Source organism: Dendropsophus ebraccatus, chromosome 3 (genome assembly GCF_027789765.1).
Source record: "Dendropsophus ebraccatus isolate aDenEbr1 chromosome 3, aDenEbr1.pat, whole genome shotgun sequence".
NCBI classification, from domain to species: domain Eukaryota; kingdom Metazoa; phylum Chordata; class Amphibia; order Anura; family Hylidae; genus Dendropsophus; species Dendropsophus ebraccatus.
In genome coordinates, this window is record NC_091456.1 from 9,566,663 (window position 1) to 9,593,683 (window position 27,021).

Sequence of the window (27,021 nt, forward strand, 5' to 3'; positions counted from 1 at the left end):
TTTTTTCACTGAGCGTGTACAGACGTGAGAAACCAGGAAGGAATATAAACTGATAAGAAAACTGATTCCAACTGAAAAAACAGTTTGTTTTTTTTAAATGCAAATGGACCATTATTAAAAGAACGGATGCTTTGCAATGAGTTTGCTTATCCATTTGTGCCTATGAGTTCATTTAATATGGACAGATCCATTCTTGAACTGAGACATATGCTGGTGTAAAGCCACCCTAGGGGCCGTATTCCAATCGTGGTCCGAGGTCCAATGCACTGTGTAAGGGAGCACCAATCTACTCGCTTACAGATTCTATTACGCCCCGAGATTTGTGCAGCGAGGGCTGTTTATGTATCATTAGCGGTGTCCTTGCTGATGAAAGTGTAAAATAGTAAACATCATACTCGTCTCTCCAGGTTCCCCCCGTTGTCATCCTGCCACCAACCACACTTTTGAAACTGTCTCTGAAGGTGAAAGCGCCATGGTCCATGATTGGCTGAGTGGCGTGTCACTGCAGAGACCGCTTCAGAAGCCTCAGCGGCGGCTGCGGCCTGCAGGGGAAAGCCAGGAGTAGGGCAGGGAATGTGGACAGGTAAGTATAATCATCGCTCTGTGTAATTGGACCTAAAGTAAGCCGACTTATTTCATCATGGGTCATTCTATATGGGAAGATACAATGTTGTAACAAGCGCTGCTAGATGTCATAGCAGATTGATTGTTGCCCATTTTCTTTCATTTTCACCTGTCTGTCAGTGGTTGGGAAAAATGATACAGACATAGACGATCATAGTTTGTCAGCAGCTGTTTATACAGGGGGAGATGTGCAGCCAATGAAGGAAGACCTCAGTCTACTCAATCAGCCTAGTGTGTGCGGATCGTTACACTGGGCAGCCATCAGGAACGAACGTCTGCAGGAACGTTCACAGAATCATCAGCCTGTGTAAACCAGAGGTTGAACAATAGATGTGGGTAGTTTATTATCCGTAAAGCTGCCGTTCCTAGTGGATCATTAGCCTGACTGTCGTGTTCCTCAATGGAATTAATGATACAGTGGGGATCATGGAACTTTGTTTCCTTCACCTCCCAGTTTTACCAACCTCCAAGTACTTACACGGTAGCACCTATACTTCTATGAGCTGTAGGGATTGTGTATTGTCATTTATGTGCTCTGTACACTGGAAAACCATATAGTGCCACATTACCCCTCTGGATGCAAATGAAGTTTTGAGTAAAGCATACAAAGATTTCTTTCTATAGGGCATGAGGTGCTGAGGATGAAGGAACGTTTCTTCACTCTCGCCGCCATTTCCAGAATATTCAGAGTTTAATCCTTATGCACATAGCTTGTTTTGGTGCATGGGGGGGTGGAGCTACTGATATTCAATAGCATGAGCGTGGCTGGCATGGATCCATACACTGGGGTGGTAGCCCGCCCCCAGTGCACCAAAGCACCCTCTTTTCAGGATTAAACTCTGAATATCTTGGATAACTATAGGCACAAAGGATGACTGAGAAGCTTACCTTCATCCTCAGCGCCCTGTACAATATAGTGAACTATCAGCAAGTTGGATAGTTTTAATCTACAGAGTTTCCCTTTTATTTCTGGATGAATAATACAAAGTTTCCACCGTTTTTTTTTTGTTTTTTTTTTACTTGGACAATGCTAAGAACTTGTTTGAACTTTGCATGATAGACCTACAGTGATGGAGAAAATACAACAACAATGCAGTTATGTGACATTTTATGACTTTTTTTTTTTTTTTTAAGTATAGATCTTTACTGATGTTTATGGTGTGCACTTGTTTTACAGAAAAAGAGCCGAGAAGAGACATGCGGGGAAGGCAGTGGTGTGGAAATCTTGGAGAACAGACCATACACAGATGGTCCTGGGGGCTCTGGTCAGTACACACACAAGGTCTATCACATTGGCATGCACATCCCCAGCTGGTTTCGATCCATCTTACCCAAAGCTGCCCTGCGAGTCGAAGAAGAGTCTTGGAATGCTTATCCCTATACAAGGACCAGGTAAAAAGTTACTTGTCACATAAAATCACTCAATTTAAATAGTCATTTGCGGGATTTGTAAGACCTTATTCACACCTCCTGTAATCAAGTCTTTTTAATTGTGCATTTGAAACTTTATACTTCACAAAAAAAAACTATTTTAAATCAACTGGTACCAAAGATTTGTAATTTACTTCTATTAAAAAGATCTCCAGTCTTCCAGTACTTATCAGCTTCTATATGTCCTGCAGGAAGTGTTAACCTCTCCTGCTCACCAGACTGGAAAGACTTTCTATGGGGATTTGCTGCTGCTCTGGACAGTTCCTGACATGGACAGAGGTGGCAGCAGAGAGCACTGTGTAAGACTAAAAAGACTGGAAAGAATACACCACTTCTTGTAGGAAATACAGTAGCTGATAAGTACTGGAAGACTTGCAGAGTTTTAAACAGAAGTAGTTTACAAATCTGTATAACTTTCTGACAACTGTTTTAAAAACTCTTATTTTCTCTGGAGTACCCCTTTACTTTCACAATGCGTTTGTTTAGCCCTAAATTAAACCTGTTACTGTAATGCTTTGTCCCCACAAATTTATGAAAGCACATGCGGAGGCAGGTATCCCTTCTAAGATTGGAGCCAGTGAATAGAGGCAGCCCCACAGGAGAGAATGTTTCTCACGTGCAATGTTCGGGTGGATTCACTTGCTATGTAATTTACTAGTGAGTGTAGCAAGATTTATTCAGCAAGTCTGCGCGGAAATCCCAGTGGATTACAAGCAGATTTTCCTGTGGGGAAATCTGCAGTGGTGAGAACTTCCCCTTACTTTCCATGCAGTGGGAATTGGCTGAAGGCCGCATTACACGGCCCGATGTTCCGCGGGAAGTGAACTCCAACCTGTCAGGTCAGCACGCTCTTTCCCCTTGTTTCCCGCCTGTTGCCTATGCTATTACACGTACAGCAAGCGGGGAGCAGCACGAGGGGCCGACACAACGATCCTGACATGGTTTGGGCGGCCCATTAAAGTCAACGTTTGATGTTAATCCTTTCTGCCCCTTGGTGTCCTGGTCCATCCACCAGCCTCTTTGCCTTTTTACGTATTTCTGTGTTAATCTGGTCAAGATCCCGTGCTCTTACTGCACAAGCATGGGTTCTTGGCCTTGGGAAGAAGACATCACTATATTATGCATTTGTAGGAGGCACAGAAGAGGCGGGAAGACTGGTGCACTCAGGGGGCCGGGGAATCGAGACAAAATTAGCAGAGTATTTGTGTAACTTTTTGCTGTTTTGGCTTAAACTGAGATGTATTTTCCTCCTAGATACACTTGCCCGTTTGTGGAGAAGTTCTCCATAGATATAGAAACTTTTTACAAATCGGACTCTGGAGAGCATGTCAACGTATTCAACCTTTCTCCAGCTGAAAAAAGGCAGACAGTACTGGGTAAGCAGTTGCATCATTGCTGTAAGGTATCTTCTTTTTCTGGGTTGTTGGTGAGGGTTGTGGGGGTCACATCACTTTGTTTTGTTTCCTGTGCCTCAACTCAATAAATAATTACATATGAAGTTGTGAAACTGTATCAAGGCTATGCTGAAGTCCAGATAGGTAAGATCCACGGCACAATCGTCATGCAGCACTTTTGTGACATAGTCAAAGACATTGATGTGGTTAGTCTGACATGATATTCCCTCACTAAAGCCATGCTGGTTTTGTCCCATCAGGTTGTTTTTAGGTGGGCAATTACCTTTTTTAGATGAGTTTCTAAAGTTTTCGCTACCACTACAGATGTCAAGCTAACTGGCCTGTAGTTACTAGCCGCCTTACGGATGGGAACAACATTGGCTATTTTCCAGTCATCAGAAAATTCTTATATTCTCATGGGTCCCATCCCCCCCCGCCTGGTTTGATGATATATACATGCTTATAGAGAAGGCAACGTGACAGAGCCATTGTAATCATAAAGTCGGAGGTATACATTTTATTTTTAAAAAAGCAGACTTTTTTTTTTTTTATTTATTTTTTTTAACATTCTCGCACCAGGGCTGTATCACTGCTTGTCTGTCAGCTCTGATTTTCTTTTGTACTTTGTGACAACCACTATGTTTGCTATTCTGGTAGTTACACCCATGATTATGTATACAGAGCCCTGAAGCCAAGACTGTATTCAGAGGTGCACATGAGGATAATGCTATAATGAAAGGGAAACAGTGTAAAGAATTAGTGGGTAAAATAAGAAATAGATACAGGGACAGATCAAGACAAACAAGCTTTTTACCTTACTCTTGAAGGTGGTTGTGCCAGAACTGATCACCTAGTTCAGGTTTTCCTTCATGGTTACTTGTTTTGCCCACATGGATAACCTCTTGTAACCTGTGTACATGCATATCATGTCATAAACATGACTCAATGACAGAAAGATCTGTGCAGCTGTGTCACTACCGTAGCAGGAAAATTTTAATAGGTTTGGAGCTCCTGGCAATAACCCATGACGACGGCCCGCAGATTCACCCTCTGCATCATCTGTAATGTATGGAGTGTGTGCGTGCAGCCTATGCTTACCTCTCCTTGCTCCTCCATTGTCCTCCTACAGATCGCTGGTATCCCCCCGCTGAACGCAGCCACCTCCACTTCAGAGGCAAACTTGTTTCATGAGTGACAGCCCGTTTAGCCGATCACTGGCTGCGTTGCGGTCCCTTACCAGTCAGTGATTGGCTGAGCAGGCTGTGACCAGTTGGTCTCAGAAGCAGAAGCGGCTACGATCAATCGGGGATACCAGAGACCTGTAGGAGGACACCAGTGAAGCGTGGACAGGTGAGCATACTTTTTTTTTTCCTTTAGAACACCAACAATATGATGCAAGAAAGGGTCTGTGGAGCCTCTGTTGTGAGTCTGAAAACATGGGAATAGTCAGATATCCCTCCAGGGAAGGACGCCTGTTGCCAAGGGGTGCCTCCCAGTGGGGAAAACGCCAAACCACCCTGATTTTGTAGCCCCTTAAGTCCCATTCGGTTGCAAGTATTAGGACACAGATCGGGAAATACCAGGGTGGACCCTTTTGCCTCAAAATCGAACTCGGTTGCAAATATTGGGACTTGACAAGGGTTTACCAAAGCCAGGTATCCATCCACAGACTGGGTATTGCCCCTCGTCAGTGTGGAGCAGGATTCTGGGTAAAGGAGGCAATGAACAGTAGACCAACAATGACTGAGCTCAGGGAATAAATTTTAATTTTTTTGCTGATCTCCCTGAGCTCAGTGACTTGTTGTGTTTTGTTTAACACCGTCTATATATTTAAAAGTTTAATGCCAGATAACCCCTTTTAACCTAATTTTATAGTATAAGGGTTTAGGAAATGACTGGTTGCTGTGCACTGCAAAAAAAATTATTATATTCTAAAATGTATATTGCTTCCATATCCAGTAAAATATAACTAAACCATGATCATGACTTGATGCTCCCATTATTATGATACTATGTTGTCTATATAGTGCAAATATTAACAGTATATTGATTATTTAAAGTTTTCAATAAGGACTTGCAGATCGGCTTCACCAGAGAGTTGGCTAATGACCATTTATTGACTTTACATTACGGCCGTCTTTCTGTTTTCTTTTTTCCTTTTTATTGGCTAGATGTCTCCGTCCCGGAAAACGCGTTTCTGATAGACGCTAATTTGCACCCAGGAAGGCAGCCATAAGAAGAAACATTATTCCCCTTCCCTAAAGCTGGTTGCCATGGCAGGAGATAGATGCACGCTGACATAAAAAGGAATGTGACGCAGCCGGCTGAACCCAGTAGCAGAGTCTGATAGGAGCGCTCGGAATTAGCTTCTCTCTAGGTGACAGTAGAAAAGCAATGCTGTGCTTCAGCTGGCTAATTTTAGCCTACGCTGCATTTCTTGTGGGTGGGCAGGTGAAGAAGAGGGAGAAGATGAAAGAGGAGAAAAAAGAAGGAATAAGAATACAAAATATATATATATATATATATATATATATATATATATATATATATATATATATATATATATAATATATATATATAAAATAGACCTGTCTAATTCCCATGTTAAAAATAAATCTGCCTGGAGCCTTTAGAAGTGCTTAGTGTGAGGAGACTGGTCTGCAGCGCCGGCCTGGGCCGGGACCGTATTGTGGAAGGTTCCATGCAGATTCCTCCTCCATAGTAAATGTCACTGTGTTGTAAACAGTTTAAAGATCAGTTGCTGAAACTAAATAAAAAGCTGCGAATCGAGAGTAATATTTACATCAGTTGCTACAGCAAAAATAAATAAAAATATTCAACTCGCTCTGGTATTTCTCAGCCGTTAGAATTAAAGACTAAAAGACTGTAAACATATTGGTAATAAATCTGCGTTATTGTCTCCAGTCTTGCAGTACTTATCAGCTGCTGTATATCCTGCAGGAAGTGGTGTATTCTTTTCAGTCTGACACAGTGCTCTCTGCTGCCACCTCTGTCCACGTCAGGAACTGTCCAGAGCAGCAGCAAATCCCCATAGAAAACCTCTCCTGCTCTGGACAATTCCTGACATGGACAGAAGTGGCAGCAGAGAGCACTGTGTCAGACTGGAAAGATTACACCACTTCCTGCAGGACAAACAGCAGCAGATAAGTACAGGAAGACTTGAGATTTTTAAATAAAAGCAAATTACAAATCTATATAACTTTATGAATCCAGTTTATTTTGTAAGGATTTTTTTGCAGGTATAACCCTTTTTAAATATTCAGGCTTATTTGCAGCAATGAAAGCTGGTCCATTTACAGTTTGCTCCAGCTATAGATAATATAAATGCATAAACAACAAAAATTCCCACAGTCGCATTGACCGATTTATCTGAAATCAATAGGATCTGCAGGCATTGTAGGTTTCACCAGCTTTTACATGTTGTAGTTGATGCTAGGTAGTATGTGCTCAGCTGACCTTATACTGAACATGAGCAACAGGAGACACTAGTTTAGACCACAGGTAGCACCCCCCCCCCCACACACACACACACACACACACACACACACACGTAGCTGCCGGACAGGTCCACCTTTTTATGTATTTCCCATTATTCATATGTTCCCATAATTGTAAAGAACAGGCACCATTTTGCATAGTGTGGACAGCTAGACGTGTATTTGGCAAAATAAAACTTAAGGGATAAAAACAAGTACAGCTGTGCCCTGCTGAATGGGAGGTGGAGACCTTTTATGGTTTTGGGGGCTTATTTAGGCACCCACCATTTCTTTAAATATTTGCTCCTACACAGAGCTGTAATCTGGCTTTGTGCATTGAGCGAAATACTTGACTGGACGTTCTAATAACACATACTGGATGGTCGTTCACCTGTCTGTCATCCACGCAGCTTTCTGTGTACTCCCTGCACTAACTGACTGCAGCTTTCTGTGCACCTCTGAGCCAAAATCAGACTCCCCTCCTTCAGGCTGTGCAGTCCTGCTCTGTGGTAATTCTATGCATAGGATGGCCGACATGGCGGAGGACGTGACCATGTCCCCCCCCCCACTGAGGACACATAGGGCAGACCATGGTCACATGCTCCTTCCATGTCAGCCATCTTATGGACAGAATCACCACAGAGTAGGACAGCCCAATAAGTACAGTGAGTACACTTACTACTGCTGTACACTGAACTGTTTTACTATAAAGTGGCCAGCCAAGCCAGGTTAGGCTATGTTCTTACTGCATTTTTGCAGTGGCCGGCAGGAGAATATGTTGAGGCACATAGGGCACATTTTTGTGACACTAGTGAAAAGTTCCCTGTAAGCGACTTAATTGCTGTCGTACATAAGTAAACGTGTGTAATATGTTTTCTTTCTTCGTCTTTTCTTTTGTATTATTTTGTGCTATGTCTGTAAACCTCTTCCAGCCTCTATAATACATGTACGCTTACATCCCGTGTTACTGTCAGGTTTACTTTGCTTGTTGTTCTTCTGAATCCAAGTGACGGCACAATTACTTATCCTTTTCAGTAGGTTAAACAAATATAAGGAGATCTATCCAGCTGCCTCGTAGATTCACGTCACTGTCCATAGCAACCAATCACAGCGCGGCTTTCATTTCTCATATTACTTGTATAGAATGAGAGCTTATCCCTGATTGCCACAGCAACAGAGAATCTTAAAGGGGCTGTCCACAGAGCAGAAGATGACTGCTAAAGGCCCTATTACACACACGGATTTATCTAACAGATGACTGAAGCCAAAGCAAGGAATGGATTTGAGAAGAGGAGAAATCTCTGTCTTTACTTTGACGCATGTTCGGTTAATATTCTGCTCCTGGCTTTGGCTTCAATGATCTGTCAGATTAATCTGTGTGTAATAGGGCCCGAAGTCAGGATCATCGTGTGCAGATCTGAAGTTGCAGATTTTCTTTGAATCTAATCTGGGCCATCAAATCGGTAACGGATCTGCTGCAGATCTTGTACATATGAACCTTTAACCTTTTAGGGTTAAAGGGGTTATCCAGGCTAAATGTCTGCTTTTTTCCAAAAACAGGACCGCTCTTGTCCGCAGTCTGGGTGTTGGTTGTGCAGCTCAGTACCATTGAAGTGAATTGAGATACCACACACAACCTGAGGACAGGGGTGGCACTGTTTTTGCTGTGCTTTTTCTAATCCCGGGTAACACGTTCAATTTTACATATACGGATAGGAAGAACACAGTGTAAACCCAATCATCTTATACACATATAGAGTTTAGTTTTTCTTGTGTTAATATCTTTGTCCCCCTTTTTATATTTTGTTTTGTTCTTCAGATCCTATTGATATTGTTAAAGATCCAATCCCCCCACATGAATATAAACCAGAAGAGGACCCGAAAGTGTATAAATCTGTGAAGACCAAAAGAGGCCCCTTGTCTGATGACTGGATAGAGGAGCAAAGGAATAATCTTGGGAGATGCCCCATCATGTGTGCCTACAAACTGTGTAAAGTGGAATTCCGTTACTGGGGCATGCAGTCTAAAATTGAGCGGTTCATACATGATGTCGGTAAGTGTATTTATTTGAAGACTTAAAGGAGAAGCCCGGCAACATTTTTTATTAAAGTATTGTATTGCCCCCCAAACGTTACAAATCACCAACATACACTTATTACAGGAAATGCACATGAAGTGCTTTTATTCCTGCACTTACTACTGCATTAAGGCTTCACTTCCTGGCTAACAGGGTGATGTCACTTCCTGGCTAACAGGGTGATGCCAGGGGTGATGTCACTTCCTGGCTAACAGGGTGATGTCACTTCCTGGCTAACAGGGTGATGTCACTTCCTGGCTAACAGGGTGATGTCACTTCCTGGCTAACAGGGTGATGTCACTTCCTGGCTAACAGGGGGAGGTCACTTCCTGGCTAACAGGGGGATGTCACTTCCTGGCTAACAGGGGGATGTCACTTCCTGGCTAACAGGGGGATGTCACTTCCTGGCTAACAGGGGGATGTCACTTCCTGGCTAACAGGGGGATGTCACTTCCTGGCTAACAGGGGGATGTCACTTCCTGGCTAACAGGGGGATGTCACTTCCTGGCTAACAGGGGGATGTCACTTCCTGGCTAACAGGGGGATGTCACTTCCTGGCTAACAGGGGGATGTCACTTCCTGGCTAACAGGGGGATGTCACTTCCTGGCTAACAGGGTGATGTCACTTCCTGGCTAACAGGGTGATGTCACTTCCTGGCTAACAGGGTGATGTCACTTCCTGGCTAACAGGGTGATGTCACTTCCTGGCTAACAGGGTGATGTCACTTCCTGGCTAACAGGGTGATGTCACTTCCTGGCTAAACATGGTGATGTCACTACCCAACTCCCAGAGCTGTGCGGGCTGTGGCTGCTGGAGAGGATGATGGCAGGGGGACACTGGGGGACACTGGACACTGGAGGACACTGAGCATCCCTCTGCCATCATCCTCTCCAGCAGCCAAAGCCCGCACAGCTCTGGGGTCGGCTTGTGACATCACCATATTATCCAGTTTCATGGCTCCGCTTGATCTTGCACACCATGTCATGGGCATGATCGGGCTGTTGGCACAATTCTGTACTGTGAGAGGGAAACAAACCGTTCCATGTTACTAAAGCTGCCCGCACACCGCTCTTATATGATCTGTTGGGTTCCTAAATGCTGAAGTGCTGCTTTCACATTCAGATAGGTGCTAGGTAAGTCTGTGATGTCATTAGTGATATCGCAGGGATTCCCTCCAGTATGAAGAGAAGATGTGATCTGCCTCGTCTATCCATGCTTGTCTATAGAGATCACTGGTCACCATTATCTAATGGGCTGTTTCCATTTTAGCTTTTTTGACATGCCAGATGAACTAGTGGAATTTTCAGGTGTGTCTTGGTTCCCAGGGTGGAGCTGCTTGTGTCTGAACATGTAACAAGCGAGGTTTCTCAGGATAGAATTCCCCCATTGTACTATAGGCTGACCGCATGCTTTACTTGTAGACTGAAATCCTTTACAGCTTCTGCTAGTAATACGTCCAATAGATATTACCATCTACATATCCTCTGATCAGGATACTCATTTGTTGGCCAGATGATTGATCAGCTACACAGTGTCTCTCACTCTGGAGGATCTTTCCTGTCCTTCAATACACAAACAGCTAATTTCATTGGAATGGTCATAATGCAGTTCTTAAAGGGTTACTCCAGTAAAATAATTACATAAATTAAATTGGGGTCAGAAAGTTGTATAGATTTATAACTTCTATTTAAAAATCTCCAGTCTTCAAGTACTTATTAGCTGCTGTATGTCCTGCAGGAAGTGGTGTATACTTTTCAGTCTGACACAGTGCTCTCTGCTGCCACCTCTGTCCATGTCAGGAACTGTCCAGAGCAGCAGCAAATCCCCATATAAAACCTCTACATAACTTTAAAATATATTGTAATTTATAAAATTACCTGGCTGTAAAGAGTTAAAGGGTTGTCCAGGGAAAGAAATTTCTTTCAAATCAACTGGTATCAGAAAGTTATGTAGATTTGTAATTTACTTCTATTTAAAAATCTCAAGTCTTCCCATACTTATCAGCTTCTGTATGTACTGTAGGAAGTGGTGTATTCTTCCCAGTCTCACACAGTGCTCTCTGCTGCCACCTCTGTCTATAACAGGAACTGTCCAGAGCAGTAGCAAATCCCCACAGAGATGTCAGAAGAGAGCACTGTGTCTGAATGTAAATAAAATTTCCTGCATGACATATAGTAGCTTATAAATATAACAACACTTGAGATTTTTAAATCAAAGAAAATTACAAATCTATATAACTTTTTGACACCAGTTGATTTTAAAGAATTTTTTTTTCGCTGGACAACCCCTTTAAAGTGTACCTGCCATAGCGGCCCACTCCCAGATCAGCAGCAAGTTCCTCAGTTTAAATTGGAAGCTCAGGTCCTCCATCATCCGATGGGGTTGTGTGAATTAGTCTCATTGCAAGTTGATATCCAAGGAGATCCAAACTTTGGGTTGAGCAGAGGAACTTGCTGCTAATCAGGCAGTGGTCCGGCATGACAGGTAATTTAATATGGTGTAATACACACAAAATTCACATGAACATTAAAGGGAATCTGTCACTAGGTGTATGGTGCCTTAAGGGGAACATAAATTAGTGACAGAAATGCTGAACAGATTGGTATATTACTTACATTATTCAGCTGTTCTCCTAATATGTTCAGCCATTCTCCTAATATGCAGGAAAATAAGATTGTTTCCACGCCCCTCCCCCTGCCCACCTTTGATTGACAGTTGACTGCCTATACACAGCATGGATAGATAACTGCCAATCAGCAGCTGGTGGGTAAAGTTTTCTGCTTCTCATGAATATCCAGGACTCCTAAGCTCATGCACATTATGGAGAGGACTACTTATTGTCTATGTTAGTCAGGGGGATTTTTCTGCATCAGCTGCATAGTAAGTAAGTGATACATCATTCTGTTCAGCTTCTCTGTCACTATTTTATGCTACCCTGAGACAGGACGCCATAAACCTGCTGTCTCCTTAATGACTATATCTAATTTAAAAAAATTGTTTTGGTAAAAGCTGTAGCACAACTTTTTTACTGTAGCCCTGTGTTTGTCATTAACAGGTCTGCGGAAAGTCATGGTGAGAGCGCATAGGCAAGCATGGTGCTGGCAAGATGAATGGTACGGTCTAACCATTGAGGATATCCGACAACTGGAAAAAGAAACACAACTGATGTTGGCCCAGAAAATGGCTCAGTATAGTCTAAGCGAGAATGAAGCAGAACAGCACGCAGCCAAAGAATCTCCTGGTGAGAAGGATCAAGAGACTACGGTCATTACCTCTATAGAGACAGTGGATGAACCAAGCGGCATGACAGAGTCACTGTCTGGAAGAGGACTAACCAAGCAGTGGTCCACTTCCTCCAGATCGTCCAGATCATCAAAGAGAGGAGGTATGGCCATCAACTATTCATCAATATGTTTTCCAGGGAACATCCAAACACTATTAGGTTAGATCAGGTATAGAGTTGAGTGAACTTCGAGCTCATTTGTTGGTCGTAGTCTTCGGCTGGTTCGGCCTACATATACCTAGTATCTATGACTAATTTCTAATTCATGCTGCACAATTCTAGTAATTCATAGTGCCAGAATTTCCGTAATATCCGTGCTCTGGTTCCGCCATACGCGAGCATGCGGCATTTAAATACCGGTGGCTGAAGAAGTTGGATGCAGCCCTAGGAAGTCCTGGAAAACATGGATAGGGCCTACAGCCTGTGACTATATCCATGTTTTCCAGGACTCCCTCGGGCTGCATCCAGCTTCTGCAGCCACCGGTAATCAAAGGCAACACGTTTTTTTTTTTGTTTTTTTTTTTGCACAAACCCAAGTGCGGTTGAAGTTGACTCAACTCTAGGTATAGTTTAACCAAGTGACGCCCATCTGAGGGTCATGTGCTGCTCTTGTGTGTCCTATAAGCAGCCCCCAAAACCTAAGGAAAGACAAATTCATTTTTCTTGAAGCTCGAACAAGCGCGTTTCTATACACCTAGAATTGATCTAATAAGAAAACAACAAAGTCTAGATGTTGTAAGGGCCAGTTCACACTGAGGAATAGGCGCTGATTCCTCACTGAAAATTCCGCCTGAAAATATAGTGCAGAGCCAAACAGTGGAATTTCCGCTTTTTTTTTTTTTTTTTGTGTGATCACTTTTTTTCTTGTGAAAAATCTACAGTCTTACAGAATAACCATAAAGTTAAAGGGGTACTCCAGCAAAATAAATCTTTCTTTCAAATCAAATGTTGTCAGAAAGTACCAGAGATTTGTCATTTACATCTATTAAAATATCTCAAGTCTTCCAGTACTTATCAGCTGCTGTATGTCATAGACTTAGATATGTAGGACATATAGCAGCTGAGAAGTAATGAAAGATTTGAGATTTTTTTAATAATAAATTTTAAATCTCTGACACTTTCTAACGCCAGTTGAATTGAAAGAAAAACTTTTTGCTAGAGTACCCCTTTAACCTACTGCAAAGAATCGGCTCCTATCAGTCCGATTAAATCTGAAAATCTAGGGTGGAGATGTAAAAAAAAACTGCTTCTTGCCCAGGCTCCATCTAGTGATGCTAATCTCCGTTCTTCTTGAGAGTTGGACCTGGATTTTCATTAGCGAGGTCCATAACTCATAGAAGTGATGAGGCTGACATAACAGTCTGAGAAGGAGACGCAAAGTACTTGTATTTTTTTTTTTTATTAATGATTCGGTAATTTTGGCCCAAACCCCGAGATATTTCATGATTTATTCCTCTACTTGATTAGAATTTAGATTTGTGTCTCTACTTAATTTGTCTGAAATATTTCGTGAAACCGGAACGTTCAGCCATTAAAGCTTACTTTGTGTCATCTGTGATTAGTGTCTTTGCTATGGGCTATATATTGCTGGTATCCTGGACTTTATACCGAGGCATGCGCAATATTTGCTTACCTGGAAAGGTTTTAATTCCTGACATTCACAGCATCAAGTCAGTCACTTCTCCTTGATGGTTGTGATGCTAGACACAGACTTTATCATTTTTCTAGAATGAGCGATTATGTTATCCACATTAGGCTGGGTTCACACTGCGTTTTTGCAGTCCAATTAAAGGAGCTGTCCAGCGATGTCTAAAAGCTGTCGCCGTGTGTGTGTTGGGGGGTAAATTGATCACAAGTACTGACTTACCTCTCCCCGTGCCTGTGGTGATTGGCAGGACCCATCCTCTGGTCTTCCGCCAGGCTTCCGGGATATCCGGCGCTGACACGTCCCTATGACTGGGCACTCAGCCTGTGGGGTGGGACCAGTCTATCTGCTGGGACAGGCATTTTCCCCTGAGTTGTGACATCACAAATTGTGGGAAAATAACTTCCGGCGGTTGGTGGTGGGGGGGAAGGGGGGGTCCGCAGGTCTGTCCCGCCGCTCACCACAGGCACAAGGCGAGGTAAGCTATTACTTCTAATCAATTTCCAGGCTGCCAGATTTTAGAACTTTACCGTATATGTTATATGTAAAGAAAACCGATGCAGTTGTGTGCGATCCCTTTTTCATTTACTGCCATTATTTAAAAAAAAAAAAACAATTTTATTTTTTGTGTGTACACTAAAACGTGGTTGATCGTGTTTTTGTGTACGTTTAAAAGTAACCATTCAAAAAGGGTCTATTTAAACGGACTGCAAAACCGCAGTGTGACTTAAGCCTTACTGTCGCTTGTGTGGGAATGATTAAAGGGGTTGTCCAGCGAAAATATTTTTCTTTCAAATCAACTGCTGTCAGAAAAGCATAGATTTATAATTTACTTCTGTGAAAAAATAAAGTCTTTCAGTTCTTATCAGCTGCTGTATGTCCTGCAGGAAATGTTTCTTTTTCTCTCAGACACAGTGCTCTCTGCTGCCACCTCTGTCCATGTCAGGAACTGTCTAGAGCAGGAGAGGTTTACTATGGGGATTTGCTACTGCTCTGGACAGTTCCTGACATGGACAGAGGTGGCAGCAGAGAGCGCTGTGTCAGACTGGGGAGAATACACCACTTCCTGCAGGACACACAGCAGCAGATAAGTGCTGGAAGAGTGGAAGCAAATTTCAAATCTATATAACTTTGTGACATTGGTAAATATGAAAGAAAAATTCTTGCAAATACCCAAACCACTTAAATAGCATATAAAATGGTGCCATGTGGCAATATACTATATGTGGATTTCTCAGTGTGATGACATTTTGGGCTGTTTTGTAAGTGGTTTCATGCAGTTTTTGTGTCACAAGTAAATGTTGGTTCATTACTCTTGGTCCAGAGGGATGAACACATTTTTAACCTCTGGTTTAGTAATGTTAAACTGTGTCCTAATAAGATTGCCTTCAGCCGAGTAGTTTCATCACCGAGGAAGGCCCAGAGGCATGCCCCCATATTGTAACATTGACCTTGTTGTGTCTCTCCCTTTCACATTGCAAGATATAATACAAAACATATACAGACCTCATTGTTCTAATAGAATATTTCTTCATATACACAAATGGCGGACAGAAGGGTTATTGTTGGATTTAAGAAACATCCAGATAAAGCTGTATGTAGTCAAGTCCTTACTATAGTGAAACTCTGTACAGTTCAGTCATCAGTTATTAATGGCAAGAATTTTTTTTTTTATCAACTGGTGTCAGAAAGTTATACAGATTTATAATTTACTACTTTGTAAAAATCTCTAGTCTTCCAGTACTTATTAGCTGCTATTTGCTCTGCAGGAAGTGGTGTATTCCTTCCAGTCTGACACTGCGCTCTCTGCTGCCTCCTCTGTCCATGTCAGAAACTGTGTCAGACTGGAGAGAATACACCACTTCCTGCAGGACATACAGCAGCTGATAAGTACCGAAGGACCTGAGAGATTTAAATAGAAGTAAATTACAAATCTGTAAAACTTTCTGACACCGGTTAATTAAGGAAAAACATTTTCACCGGAGTACCCCATTAAGCTGACCGCTTCTGTTAACCGTGGGACATGAATTAATGCAGGATGATTCAATGTAAAACTCCGTAATTTAGCTTGTATTGAAAGGCCTGCTTGTAGAGTCCAATCCAGCGGCTCGTGACTTGTATTGTACAGGCAGCATTTGAAAGGTGAATTATGATTCAGAATTGATATGCATGAGTGGAGAAGTGGAGCACATCACTTGCTCCCCGCTGCCTTCCTTCCAGAGAATAGATGGGAAGAATGCAGGAGGTTTATGTAGACGGCAAGGCCAGCCCGAGAATAACCAGTTCACTGCTGGATAGCCGCCCTGCCATTATATTTATAGACTTGCTGCTGCATTGGTGCATTATTATAGATGATATACAGTGTATGCAATAGGAGAGACACATACTGTACATCTGATTTATAGAGACTGGTCTATACCTGATGTATATGTATCTATCCACCATACAGATATGGGAACGGGGATGTAGGCCATGTGTTTATTAGCAGGCAGCAGCATACTAAGACTTGGTTCAAACTGCGTCTTTGCAATCCTTTTTATGCAAAAACGGATAAAAAATTTTTTAATGTACTTGTGTGCATCTGTTTTTTCATTGACTTCCATTAAAAAAAAAAAAAATTTAAAATCAAAGTGCATCCTGTTTTTAGCGTACCCAAGTTTGAGTTTGTGTATGCTAAAAAAATATCTTTTTTTTTATCATGGAAGTCAATGCAAAAACCGATAGCCAGAAATGCCTGTTTTTTGTTTTTTTTGTTGCTTAAAACGAATAAAAAATAAAACTATTGCAATGACAGTGTGAAACCAGCCTTGGTATGCTGCTGCTTGCTAATCTCAGTTGCCATGTTTATAGAGACTGGTCTATAAATGATGTATATGTGTCTGTTCACCATACAAACATGGGGACGGGGATGTAGGCCATGTGTTAGGCAGTCGCATACTAAGACTGGTTTCACACTGCGTTTTTGCAATCTGTTTTCTTCATCTGTTTTATGCGAAAACTGATAAAAAAGGGATTCATTTGTATGTTTTCCCATTGACTTCCATTATAGAAAAAATCAAAACCCATCTTTTCCTTTTTTTATTTTTTATTTTTTTATTATAATGTAATGTACGCGTATAATGCATGTAGATAAGTAGTAGTATTATAATTGTTTGTTCCACTTTCTTGTTGTGGTGATATTGACGCCATTCTCTGCCCCTCACAGCTAGTCCATCCAGACACAGTATATCAGAATGGAGGATGCAGAGCATAGCCAGAGACTCAGACGAGAGCTCGGACGATGAGTTTTTTGATGCTCATGGTAAGTGCTCAAGAACAGGATCAATATTCAGGTCCCTTTCCTGGGTTAGAGATACTACTACAAGGGTTTGATACAATTATACCCGAATTCCACCTGGAAATACCTAACAAGTACAAAAAAAGCCTAAATATGAGGTCTTTTCCAGTTCACCCTTACATAACATAAACGTCTCTTACCATAAGTTTTATACAATGAAAAATTGAGACTAGTTTAACATTAAAGCAACATATTTTATTGGTTAGAAAACAAGATAAAAAATACACCAAGCAAAGAAATCAGACCCGGTGAACTTGTTAGCATCATCATATATAAATAATGTCTATATGACTCACTTAATGGGGTTATGACTCTCTATCATCATATATGCTTCCCAATGTCTGTGTATCAATACAACTGCTTCCACATGGACAAAATAACAGCTGATTTACACTGGGAAACACATAATGCGCATTACACCACACTCGCCCAAATATGCTGCTCAACTGTGCCTCTGCAAGTCCCCCTCTACGTGCGTTCCGCGATCACCGCTTCTTCAGGCATCACTGCTCCCCATTAAGTGAGTCATATAGACATTATTTATATATGATGCTGCTAACAAGTTTACTGGGTCTGGTTTGTTTGCTTGATGTATTTTTATCTTTTTTTAACCAATAAAATATATTGCTTTAGGGTAGCCTCACACGTACCGGATCCACAGTGGAATTCATGCTGCGAAATCCGCTGCGGTTCCGGGTATAGTGAAGTTCTATGGGGTCCCATTGTCATTCCGTTGCAGATATGTGACCCGACCCCTTTAACCCCCGGCTGCCCGCAGCCCTGGCCTGAAGCATACGTTACCTGCTCGGCGCCGCAGCTGTGTGAAGCTCCCGGCTCCCCTCGCCCCTCATCAGCCAATCAGTGCACGGCAGCACTGATTTGCTGATGGGGAGCGAGGGGAGCCGGGAGCTTCACTGCAACCACGGCGCCAAGCAGGTGGTCTATGCTTGGACCCGGGGCTCTTACATATACGCAGTGGAATGAAAATTCTGCTGCTGATATGTAACACCATAGACCTTCACACTACATGGATCCTCAGCAGATTCTCTGCAAACTTGTAGCAGATCCAGTACATGTGAAGCTACCCTTGGTGTAAACTACTCTGTTTTTTGGTGTAGAAGGGCTTGATCCAGTATTATATACATGTGAAAGCACCAACTAAAACTATAACAAAGTTGGTAACTGTGCAAGTATTCAAATTATTTTGTTTTTAAATATCTATACTTGCTGGGAAAAATATGGAACTTTCACAATTCTGCTGGTTTCCTGTGAGTACAGGCATAGTTTTAGGCACGTGCTGTTAGTCCACAATTCACACCAGATTGGGCTATTTTGTAACCAGCAAACGTAAGGATGTGAGAATAAAGACTTGTGACTGATCCAATGTCAGTTCAGCAAAGGGTAGTTGACAAAAAAAAAAAAATCTTGAAAAGCAACTGTTGCCAGAGATTTGTAATTTACTTCTATAAAAAAATGTTCCAGTACTTATTAGCTGCTGTATGTCCTGGAGAAAGTGGTGTATTTTTTCCAGTCCGGAGAGCAGGAGAGGTTTTCTATGTGGATTTGCTACTGCTGTGGACAGTTCCTGACATGGACAGAGGGGGCAGCAGAGAGCAGTGTGTCAGACTGGAGAGAATACACCACTTCCTACAGGACATACAGCAGCTGATAAGTACTGGAAGACTGGAGATTTTTTTTATTAGAATTAAATTACAAATCTCTGGCACCAGTTCATTTAAATGAAAAGATTTTGTTAACAACCCCTTTAAATATTATTATTATTATTATTATTATTATTCCTCTGCATATGGGTATCAGACGCTATTTTTCTGTTGATAGAAATGTGATTTGCTCCTTGATATTTAACTTTGTTGGTCCTTCTTGTTTATTGTCCTTGTGTTTAGAAGATTTGTCCGATAACGAGGAAGTGCTGCCTAAAGAAATCACAAAATGGAGCTCGAACGACCTAATGGACAAGATCGAAACAGCTGAGACAGATGAACTACAAGGTAATAATAATCTCTCTCCACTTTTTGTAGCCTGAATACAAAATAACAGCTGCATTTTGTTCTTGCCGAGTTAGTTTCCCTTTAATGAAGTTTTAGCAGGTTGCAAGATTGTAACCTGCTAATATCTCCCTATATTGCATGGGGGGCCGAGGATGAAGGGAAGTTCTCTACCCTCCTTGGTGCTGTATTTCAGCCCCGAGGAGGGTATTCCACTCAAACTTTTAATATGTTACTGCCCTGGTGCAGAACATAACAGCCTATTCGTACCTTTCCACGTTCCCCTGGTGTCATCCCACGGCATATTCTGGTCCCCAGCTGAACGATCCTGCCTCCACTTTTTATATGGACTTGTCTCTGCAGTGACAGCCCGCTCAGCCAATCACTGGCCACTGCGCCCTGTCTCAGTCATTGATTGGCTGAGCACACTGTCACTACCGAGACGAGTCCGTCTCAGAAGTGAAGGCAGAATTTTACAGCCAGGACCGGAAGATGACGCAGGAGGACACTGGGGGAGCAATGAGAGGTATATATAGCCTCTTATGTTCTCCGCCAGGGAAGCAACATATTAAGGAATAGAAATGTAACATCATTTAATGGCAAAAGTGCCCGTCTGTCGATGACAACCACACATAATCATGATTATTTGCTGCTGTCATTAATAGCTGGCCACCTTTTGCCGTTAAAAGGGAACTGTCAGCAGGTTAGATTAATCTAACCTGCTGATAGCTCCCTAGTGGGCATGGGGCGCCAAGGAGGAAGGTATGTCTATTACTTTCACCCTTCGTTCCACTCCCATGCTGTTAATTACACTCCATAAGCCATTATGAGCCAAGGGGGTGTGGCTACCTCCCCTCAGAGCACTAATCTGGCGCCCTCCATTGATGATCAGAAAAGGGACAGGATCCACCTCCAGCCGGTCCCTTTCATTGATGATCATTGGGGGGTGCGTTGGACGGGGGGGGGGGGGGGGGGGGGGGATTGCTGCGTGTGGGTTGGGGCTACAGGCTTGATTGGTGCTTGCAGCACCTCCAGTGCTCCTAACTGCTTACCGGATGCAACTAACAGCATGGGAACAGTTCTGAGGATGAAGAGATATACCTTCATCCTCAGCTCCCTGTGCCCACTAGTCAGCACTATCAGCAGGTTAAAGGGGTTATCCAGTGCTACAAAAACATGCCCACTTTTCCCCCTACTGTTGTCTCCAGTTCAGGTGCAGTTTGCAATTAAGCTCCATTTACTTCAGTGGAACGAAGTTTCAAAACCTCGCCCAAACTGGAGACAACAGTAGGGGGGAAATGGCCATGTTTTTGTAGCACTGGATAACCCCTTTAAATCTGTCCAACCTGCTGATGTTTCCTCTTTAAATGACGACATGTTCCCATAGTGGGCGCATGGCCTCAAAGTTTTAATTTCACATACATAAATGCATGAAAAAATAAACTTGTCCAAAGAGAAAAAAAACTTCCGCTCAGTAGCAGAACATTCCCTAAAGATACACCCTGTGATTGGGAGGAGGAGATTTTGGGAAGACAACAGGAGTCACGGTTGTTTTAGATACTGTGATAACTTGTTTTCTCACTTTACTTCACTGAAGAATTTTAGTGTAATGCGGTTGTAGAGTTCAGGTTACATAAGCAGGTGGGAAAGGTGGGAGTGTTAGATCTGTTAAGTACTATGCTCAATTTAAAGAAACTGGCTGAGGTCGGGTGAATAAGAAGTAATGGTGTAAATGTTCTGTGTGAAAGGTGTCGGTATTATATAAGCGAGTTTATTCTTGTGTGTATATCCTATTGTAAGACATAAAGCAAACATCTAGTACAACAATAAAATAGACTACTCATTCACAATGCCAATGTATCTAATGGTTGGGTTTGGTTATGAAGAATTTTCACTGTTTCTGATGTCCATTCTCCTCTTTATAGATGATTCCTACCATGAAACTGAAGAGTACACCGTCAGCTCCAGTGTGGAAGGATTAAGTATAATGGAGGTAGGTGTTTACGGTAATGGTTATTTTTGGTTGCTGCTCTTTATAAAATGCTAAAAAGAAGAGGACTTTGACATGGTGGAACAGATAATGTGGTACATCAAAGAGGGTATTGCACAAGGCTCCCGGTGTTGACCACTACAGATGCATCGTAACTCGCACACGATAATGTTTTACGTCCTTTTTATACAGTGTACTGCTCCTTTGTCTTCGAGGGACGTGTTGTGCTGCTCATACTGAGGTTCTAGGACAGCAGAACCACCGGCATTATAAAACCTATGCAAATCGGTTTAAAGGGGTAGTTCACAAGAAAAAATTTCTTTAAAATCAACTGGTACCAGAAAGTGCCAGAGATTTGTAATTTACTTCTATTAGAAAATCTCAAGTCTTCTAATACTTATCAGCTGCTGTATGTCCTGCAGGAAGTGGTGTATTCTCTCGATTCTGACACAGTGCTCTTTGCTGCCGCCTCTGTCCATGTCAGGAACTGTCCAGAGCTGCAGCAAATGCCAAAAAAAACCTTTACTGCTCTGGACAGTTCCTGACATGGACAGAGGTGGCAGCAGAGAGCAGTGTTTTAGACTGGAGAGAATACACCACTTCCTGCAGGACATACAGCAGCTGATAAGTACTGGATAGAAGTAAATTACTTAATAGAAGTAAATTACAAATTTATGTCACCAGATGATTTGAAAGATTTTTTTTTATGTGAACTCCCCTTTTTAAGAGAATCTTATAAAAATTTCTGCACCAGAATCAATTTGTGCAGTTCATTTTATATGCAATTGTTTTCAATGAGTTGTCATTGCACCCCACAGTTAACCGAAACCGAATAAAACGTGCGATTACGGCAATGTTGTACTATGAGCGTCACCCCAGCGCTCATTCAGAAAACCCAACACAATAAAAAGCATCTTAGCAATTACATTAAGCAGAAAGTAAATGGTCTGAACCTGATTATACTGTAAAATACTGTTACAATCAATGTGCAGACAAATTAGAAAGGCAGAGCAGTCGTCCTATTACTTTTAAGGTCATTGTGGAAGAAGAAAGGTTAGGGTAATCTACTTAGCTCAACAGTTCCTAAACTTCATAGGGTAATATACAGAGATGCCTGCCATATTGGAACATAACCGAGATGAAACAGCAGTACACACAGGTAGGGATCTAAGACCAGAAGCAGGGGATGGTTATCTACTGACGTAACTGACCGCGCGTATAAATGTGCATGGATTCTGATTGCTGTATTTTCCTACACAACTGTAGTTTAAGGGCCCTATTACACGGAGCGATAATTGTCCGAATCAGGCCGGTTGTTGCTCAGCGTAATTGAGACAACTGTCATCGGCTGATCGTGTCTTTTGGTCTGGACCTCAATTCGATTGAATAAACTGTTCTACATTACCTCTCCGTGCTCCTGGTCTTTTCCTGAGCTCTGCTTTCTCTCCTGGGGCCACGGTTGCAGCTTCAGAGCAGTCTGGTTGCAGTGGTCCCGGCTATTGATTGGCTGAGCAATCTGTCAGCTCTGAAGCTGCTGCATTGGGAAGGAAGCAGAGCGCAGGAGGAGGCCCGGAGCGTGGAGAGGTAATGTATAACAGTTTAGGGAAAGGACTGTATGGCATAGCAAATAGTGTATATATACAGCCCTTGCTAAACGTTTATCAAGCCGTGTAATAGGCCCTGTAAACGAGCACCGATTTAGTAGATCGGCACTCGTTTACATTATTGATCATTATTGACCCTACGGATCTTATTAGACAAATCGATTTTTAACGATTAACAATCTGGTTTGCGATAGTTTATCATTAGCCTGAAATCGTTCACCATATTACACAGAGCAATGGTCATTAGTTACAATGGTTACTACAATCGTTTACTCCATCTGATCCCAGCATATGAAGCAACGATGTGGAATTATGGTGCGTTTACACGTAACGTTTATCGTGCGAATTTGCGCGATAACGATCGAATTGGAACGATAATCGTACATGTAAACGCAGCGAACGATCAAACGACGAACGAGAAATCGTTCATTTTGATCTTTCAACATGTTATCAAATCGTCGGTCGCAAAAAATTCGCCAATCGTTCGTGTAAACAGTCGTCGCGCGATAGTCTGGCCGCCCGCAGCCCCGCCCGACCCCCGCTCGCAGCCCGACCCCCCCGCTCATCCGCAGCCCCCTGCATCGGCTCGATCGTCACCCCCGCCGCCGCTCTGATCGCCGCCCCGATCGCAACCCCCGCCGCCGCTCTGATCGCCGCCCCGATCGCAACCCCCACCGCCGCTCCGATCGACACCCCCACCCCTACCGTCGCTCATGCGCAGCCCCCTGCACCGGCTCGATCGCTACCCCGCAGCCGCTCTGATCGCCACCCCCCCCCCCCCCCGCCGCCGCTCCGATCGCCCCCCCTACCCCACCACCCCTCCTCCCTGCCGCCACCGCTCCAATCGCCCCCGCCGCCCCGGCCCGAGCACAGGTTACCTGCTCTGCGTAGCAGGTCTTCGAAATCCCCGACTCCCCTCTTCAGTGCATTGATTGGCTGAAGAGGGGAGTCGGGAATTTCAAACGGCTCCTCTTCAGCCAATCAGTGCTCCTCTTCATCACTGAAGAGGAGCTGTTTGAAGAGGTGAGCTGGGAATTTCAGCCAATCAATGCGCTGAAAAAAGGAGTCGGGGATTTCGAAGACCTGCTACGCGGAGCAGGTACCGTATGGGGTGGCGGTGGGGGTGGTGATCGGGACGGCGGGGGTGGCAATCAGGGCGGTGGTGCGATCGCAAAACGATTTTTCCGTACGATATATCGTACCATCTAAACGCTGATCAATCTGAAAAAAAATCGTTACTCCAACATCGTTAATCGTACGATTGGGCCAATTATCGTTTCGTGTAAACGCACCATTACACTGAACAATTAGCGAACAGATGCGGAATTACAGCGAACTATTAAAGGAGAAAGTCCGGCGAAAAATGTTGTTAAAGTATTGTATTGCCCCCAAAAGATTATATAGATTATATATATCCTGGATAACATGGTGATGTCACTTCCTGGATAACATGGTGATGTCACTTCCTGGATAACATGGTGATGTCACGACCCGACTCCCAGAGCTGTGCGGGCTGTGGCTGCTGGAGATGATGCTGGCAGAGGGAAGCTCAGTGTCCCTCCAGTACCCTGTGTCCCCCTGCCATCATCCTCTTAAGCAGCCACAGCCCGCACAGCTCTGGGAGTCGGGTCGTGACATCACCATGTTATCCAGGAAGTGACATCACCATGTTATCCAGGAAGTGACATCCCCATGTTATCCAGGAAGTGAAGCCTTGATGCAGTAGTAAGTGCAGGGAAAAAAAGCACTTTATAAGCATTTCCCGTAATAAGTGTATATTGGGGATTTGTATAACTTTTGGGGGGGCAATACAACACTTTGATAAAAAAATTTGCCGGACTTCTCCTTTAATGATTTTAGTGTCTGCACCAAATGTCGTAAGTTTGTTGTCAGTGTCTACCCGAAACGATTATTTAAATTGAACGATCTAAAGATAATTTGCACGATATCGTCCTGTGTAATAGGGCCCTAAGTCTTTCCTATACCAGACATTTGGAAAGAATCCCTCATAATATGAATCCTTGACTTATATTGCTACCAGCTGCACTGTGCATCGTTCACCTTTATGGTGCAATATACATATATACTATGACTTTGCAGTATCTCATGATTGCCTCCGGCAGTAAGGATAGATAGACTCATCCCTACTATTTACTACTTAACAGTTGTCACTTGTTATTATCCGGAATGTGCTGAAATGTCTTGACTTTGTTGCCTCCTCTTTTCCCCCTAATGGTTTCTGGATATTAATGCTCTCAGACGGCACGGTTGCGCACTTAAACATAGGATAATTTATAATGCAATATTGATGCCACCAAAGAGACATCCATGATGAATTTCCCGGCAGTGGGACTTCATAGATGAGAAATTTAGCTCTCACACATGAAGACGCGCATTTTACATTATATATTTATATAATATATATATATAATATTTATATGTCACATGCTGGGGGAAGCTGAGCAGGGAGCACTTGCAGAATAAGGCCAGGTTTTTCAATCCGTTTTTTGCATAAAATGGATGAATGACATGCATTTGTGTGGATCCGTTTTGATCCAATTTTCCATTGACTTCCATTATAAAAAAAAGATTAAAAAAAGGATGCGTTTTGATCCATTTTTGATTATTATTAGCGTTCACCAAAATGAGATTTATTCATCCCCCACCCAATAAAACGGATGAAAAACATGGGTCGCAAACACGCAGTAGTTTCACATCATAATTTTTTGCAATCTGTCTCGCTGTTTCCATTTCGGAAAATGTACAGAAAAATGTGGCCAAACACATTTGTGTACATTACAACATGTAAAAACAGATCAGTTTTGATCCTTTTTTTTTTTTTTTTAAATGTAAGTCAATTGAAAACCTGATCAAAGCGGACGGCGGCATCTACTTTTGCACCTTTTTTTTTTCCATAGAACGGATACATTAAACAGATGATGATGTGAGCCTAGCCTTATTCTGTCAGTGTTTTATTTTATTTTATTTTTTTTATATATATTTGCTGGGTTCAGAGTAAAAGCAAGCTTATTGCAGATATACCCTATAAGATACACAGGGATATTGAAGCGGCAGATCCAAGAAACTCTATCCGTAACCCTCCTCAGTTTTTCCCGTTTTTATTCTTTTGCTTTATATCTGCAGTTTCAGTAAGGGGACTGAGTTGTGTTTGTGCTTTTCTGTGCAGAGGCGCACAGCTGTTCTCCATGCACAAGTCATTCCCAGCATTCCAGCTGTCACTCTCACAAATGTCATTACAAGTTCCCCAGCTTTGGCTTCAGTAAGTACAGTAAATGGAGCTGCTCGAGATGACACCAGATTGTTTTCTGTTTGCAAAATGTTGTGTACTTACTAACCCAAGCCAAAGGCAATAACAGCTTGATGGAAAGGCGGAACAAATATATTGCTATCCTAGAAGCTTATTCTATAGCCTATTACGTGTTAGCGGTGTATACTGCATGTTTTGGTGTGGTGGTTTGTGGTGACAATTAAATTTTTAAGTTTTTGTTTTATTAAGCCTTAAACTATGGCCCAGCTTGGTTGATCGCTTCATTGTTTGTTCTGAAATGCACGCAACCTATTAGTTCCCCCTTAATGCAAGTGGTTTTGTCCAAATGTAATAATACTATCAGCAGGTGAGATAAATCTAACCTACTGATATGTCCTTATTGCACAGGAGGCGTCGCTTTGGTGCAGTCTGGTAAGAGGCGCTGCCCACCCCTATAGTGCCGATCCCCCCCGGCCCCTTTTCAATGATATGCAATAGAGTGGGCCGGATCATCGATATAGGGGCAGGCAGTGCTCCTAATGGTATTACCGGACCGTGGAGCAAACCTCTAACCGGTCCGGAACTGCGCCGAGGATATGTAAGAGACGTAACTTCTGTTTCCTATGCAATAAGGACATATCAGCAGGTTAGATTAGTGCAACCTGCTGATAGTTCCCCTTTAAATACCCCCCATACAAATTAGAGAACAAGAACAGACAGCTTATGTATTTAGATTAGGGATGGGGAACATCCCTGCAAAACTACAATTATGGGAGTTCCCCATCCCTGATTTAGAAGGTCTTATAAAAGGATCCTTTTGTTCTCCTTGTAGAGAAGTGTACACAAGAGGCGTAGGGCTCCATT

At 42.7% G+C, this 27,021-nt stretch overlaps 1 protein-coding gene across 19 annotated transcripts in view; it reads left to right on the forward strand.

Annotated features, from left to right (window-relative positions):
* PITPNM2 (phosphatidylinositol transfer protein membrane associated 2) overlaps positions 1–27,021 on the forward strand; it is a 202,194-nt gene that overhangs the window by 117,373 nt on the left and 57,800 nt on the right. For 12 of the 19 annotated variants that reach the window (XM_069960862.1, XM_069960844.1, XM_069960843.1 and 9 more), the window contains 8 exons: positions 1,802–2,016; positions 3,310–3,431; positions 8,766–8,999; positions 12,080–12,409; positions 17,158–17,253; positions 19,194–19,298; positions 21,221–21,288; positions 26,077–26,169. In XM_069960862.1, the coding sequence (XP_069816963.1) occupies positions 1,802–2,016; positions 3,310–3,431; positions 8,766–8,999; positions 12,080–12,409; positions 17,158–17,253; positions 19,194–19,298; positions 21,221–21,288; positions 26,077–26,169 (1,263 nt within the window). Of the gene's footprint in view, positions 1–1,801; positions 2,017–3,309; positions 3,432–5,620; positions 5,827–8,765; positions 9,000–12,079; positions 12,410–17,157; positions 17,254–19,193; positions 19,299–21,220; positions 21,289–26,076; positions 26,170–27,021 lie in introns of those variants that run through there. The other 7 variants (XM_069960850.1, XM_069960852.1, XM_069960856.1 and 4 more) reach the window with 3 other exon arrangements.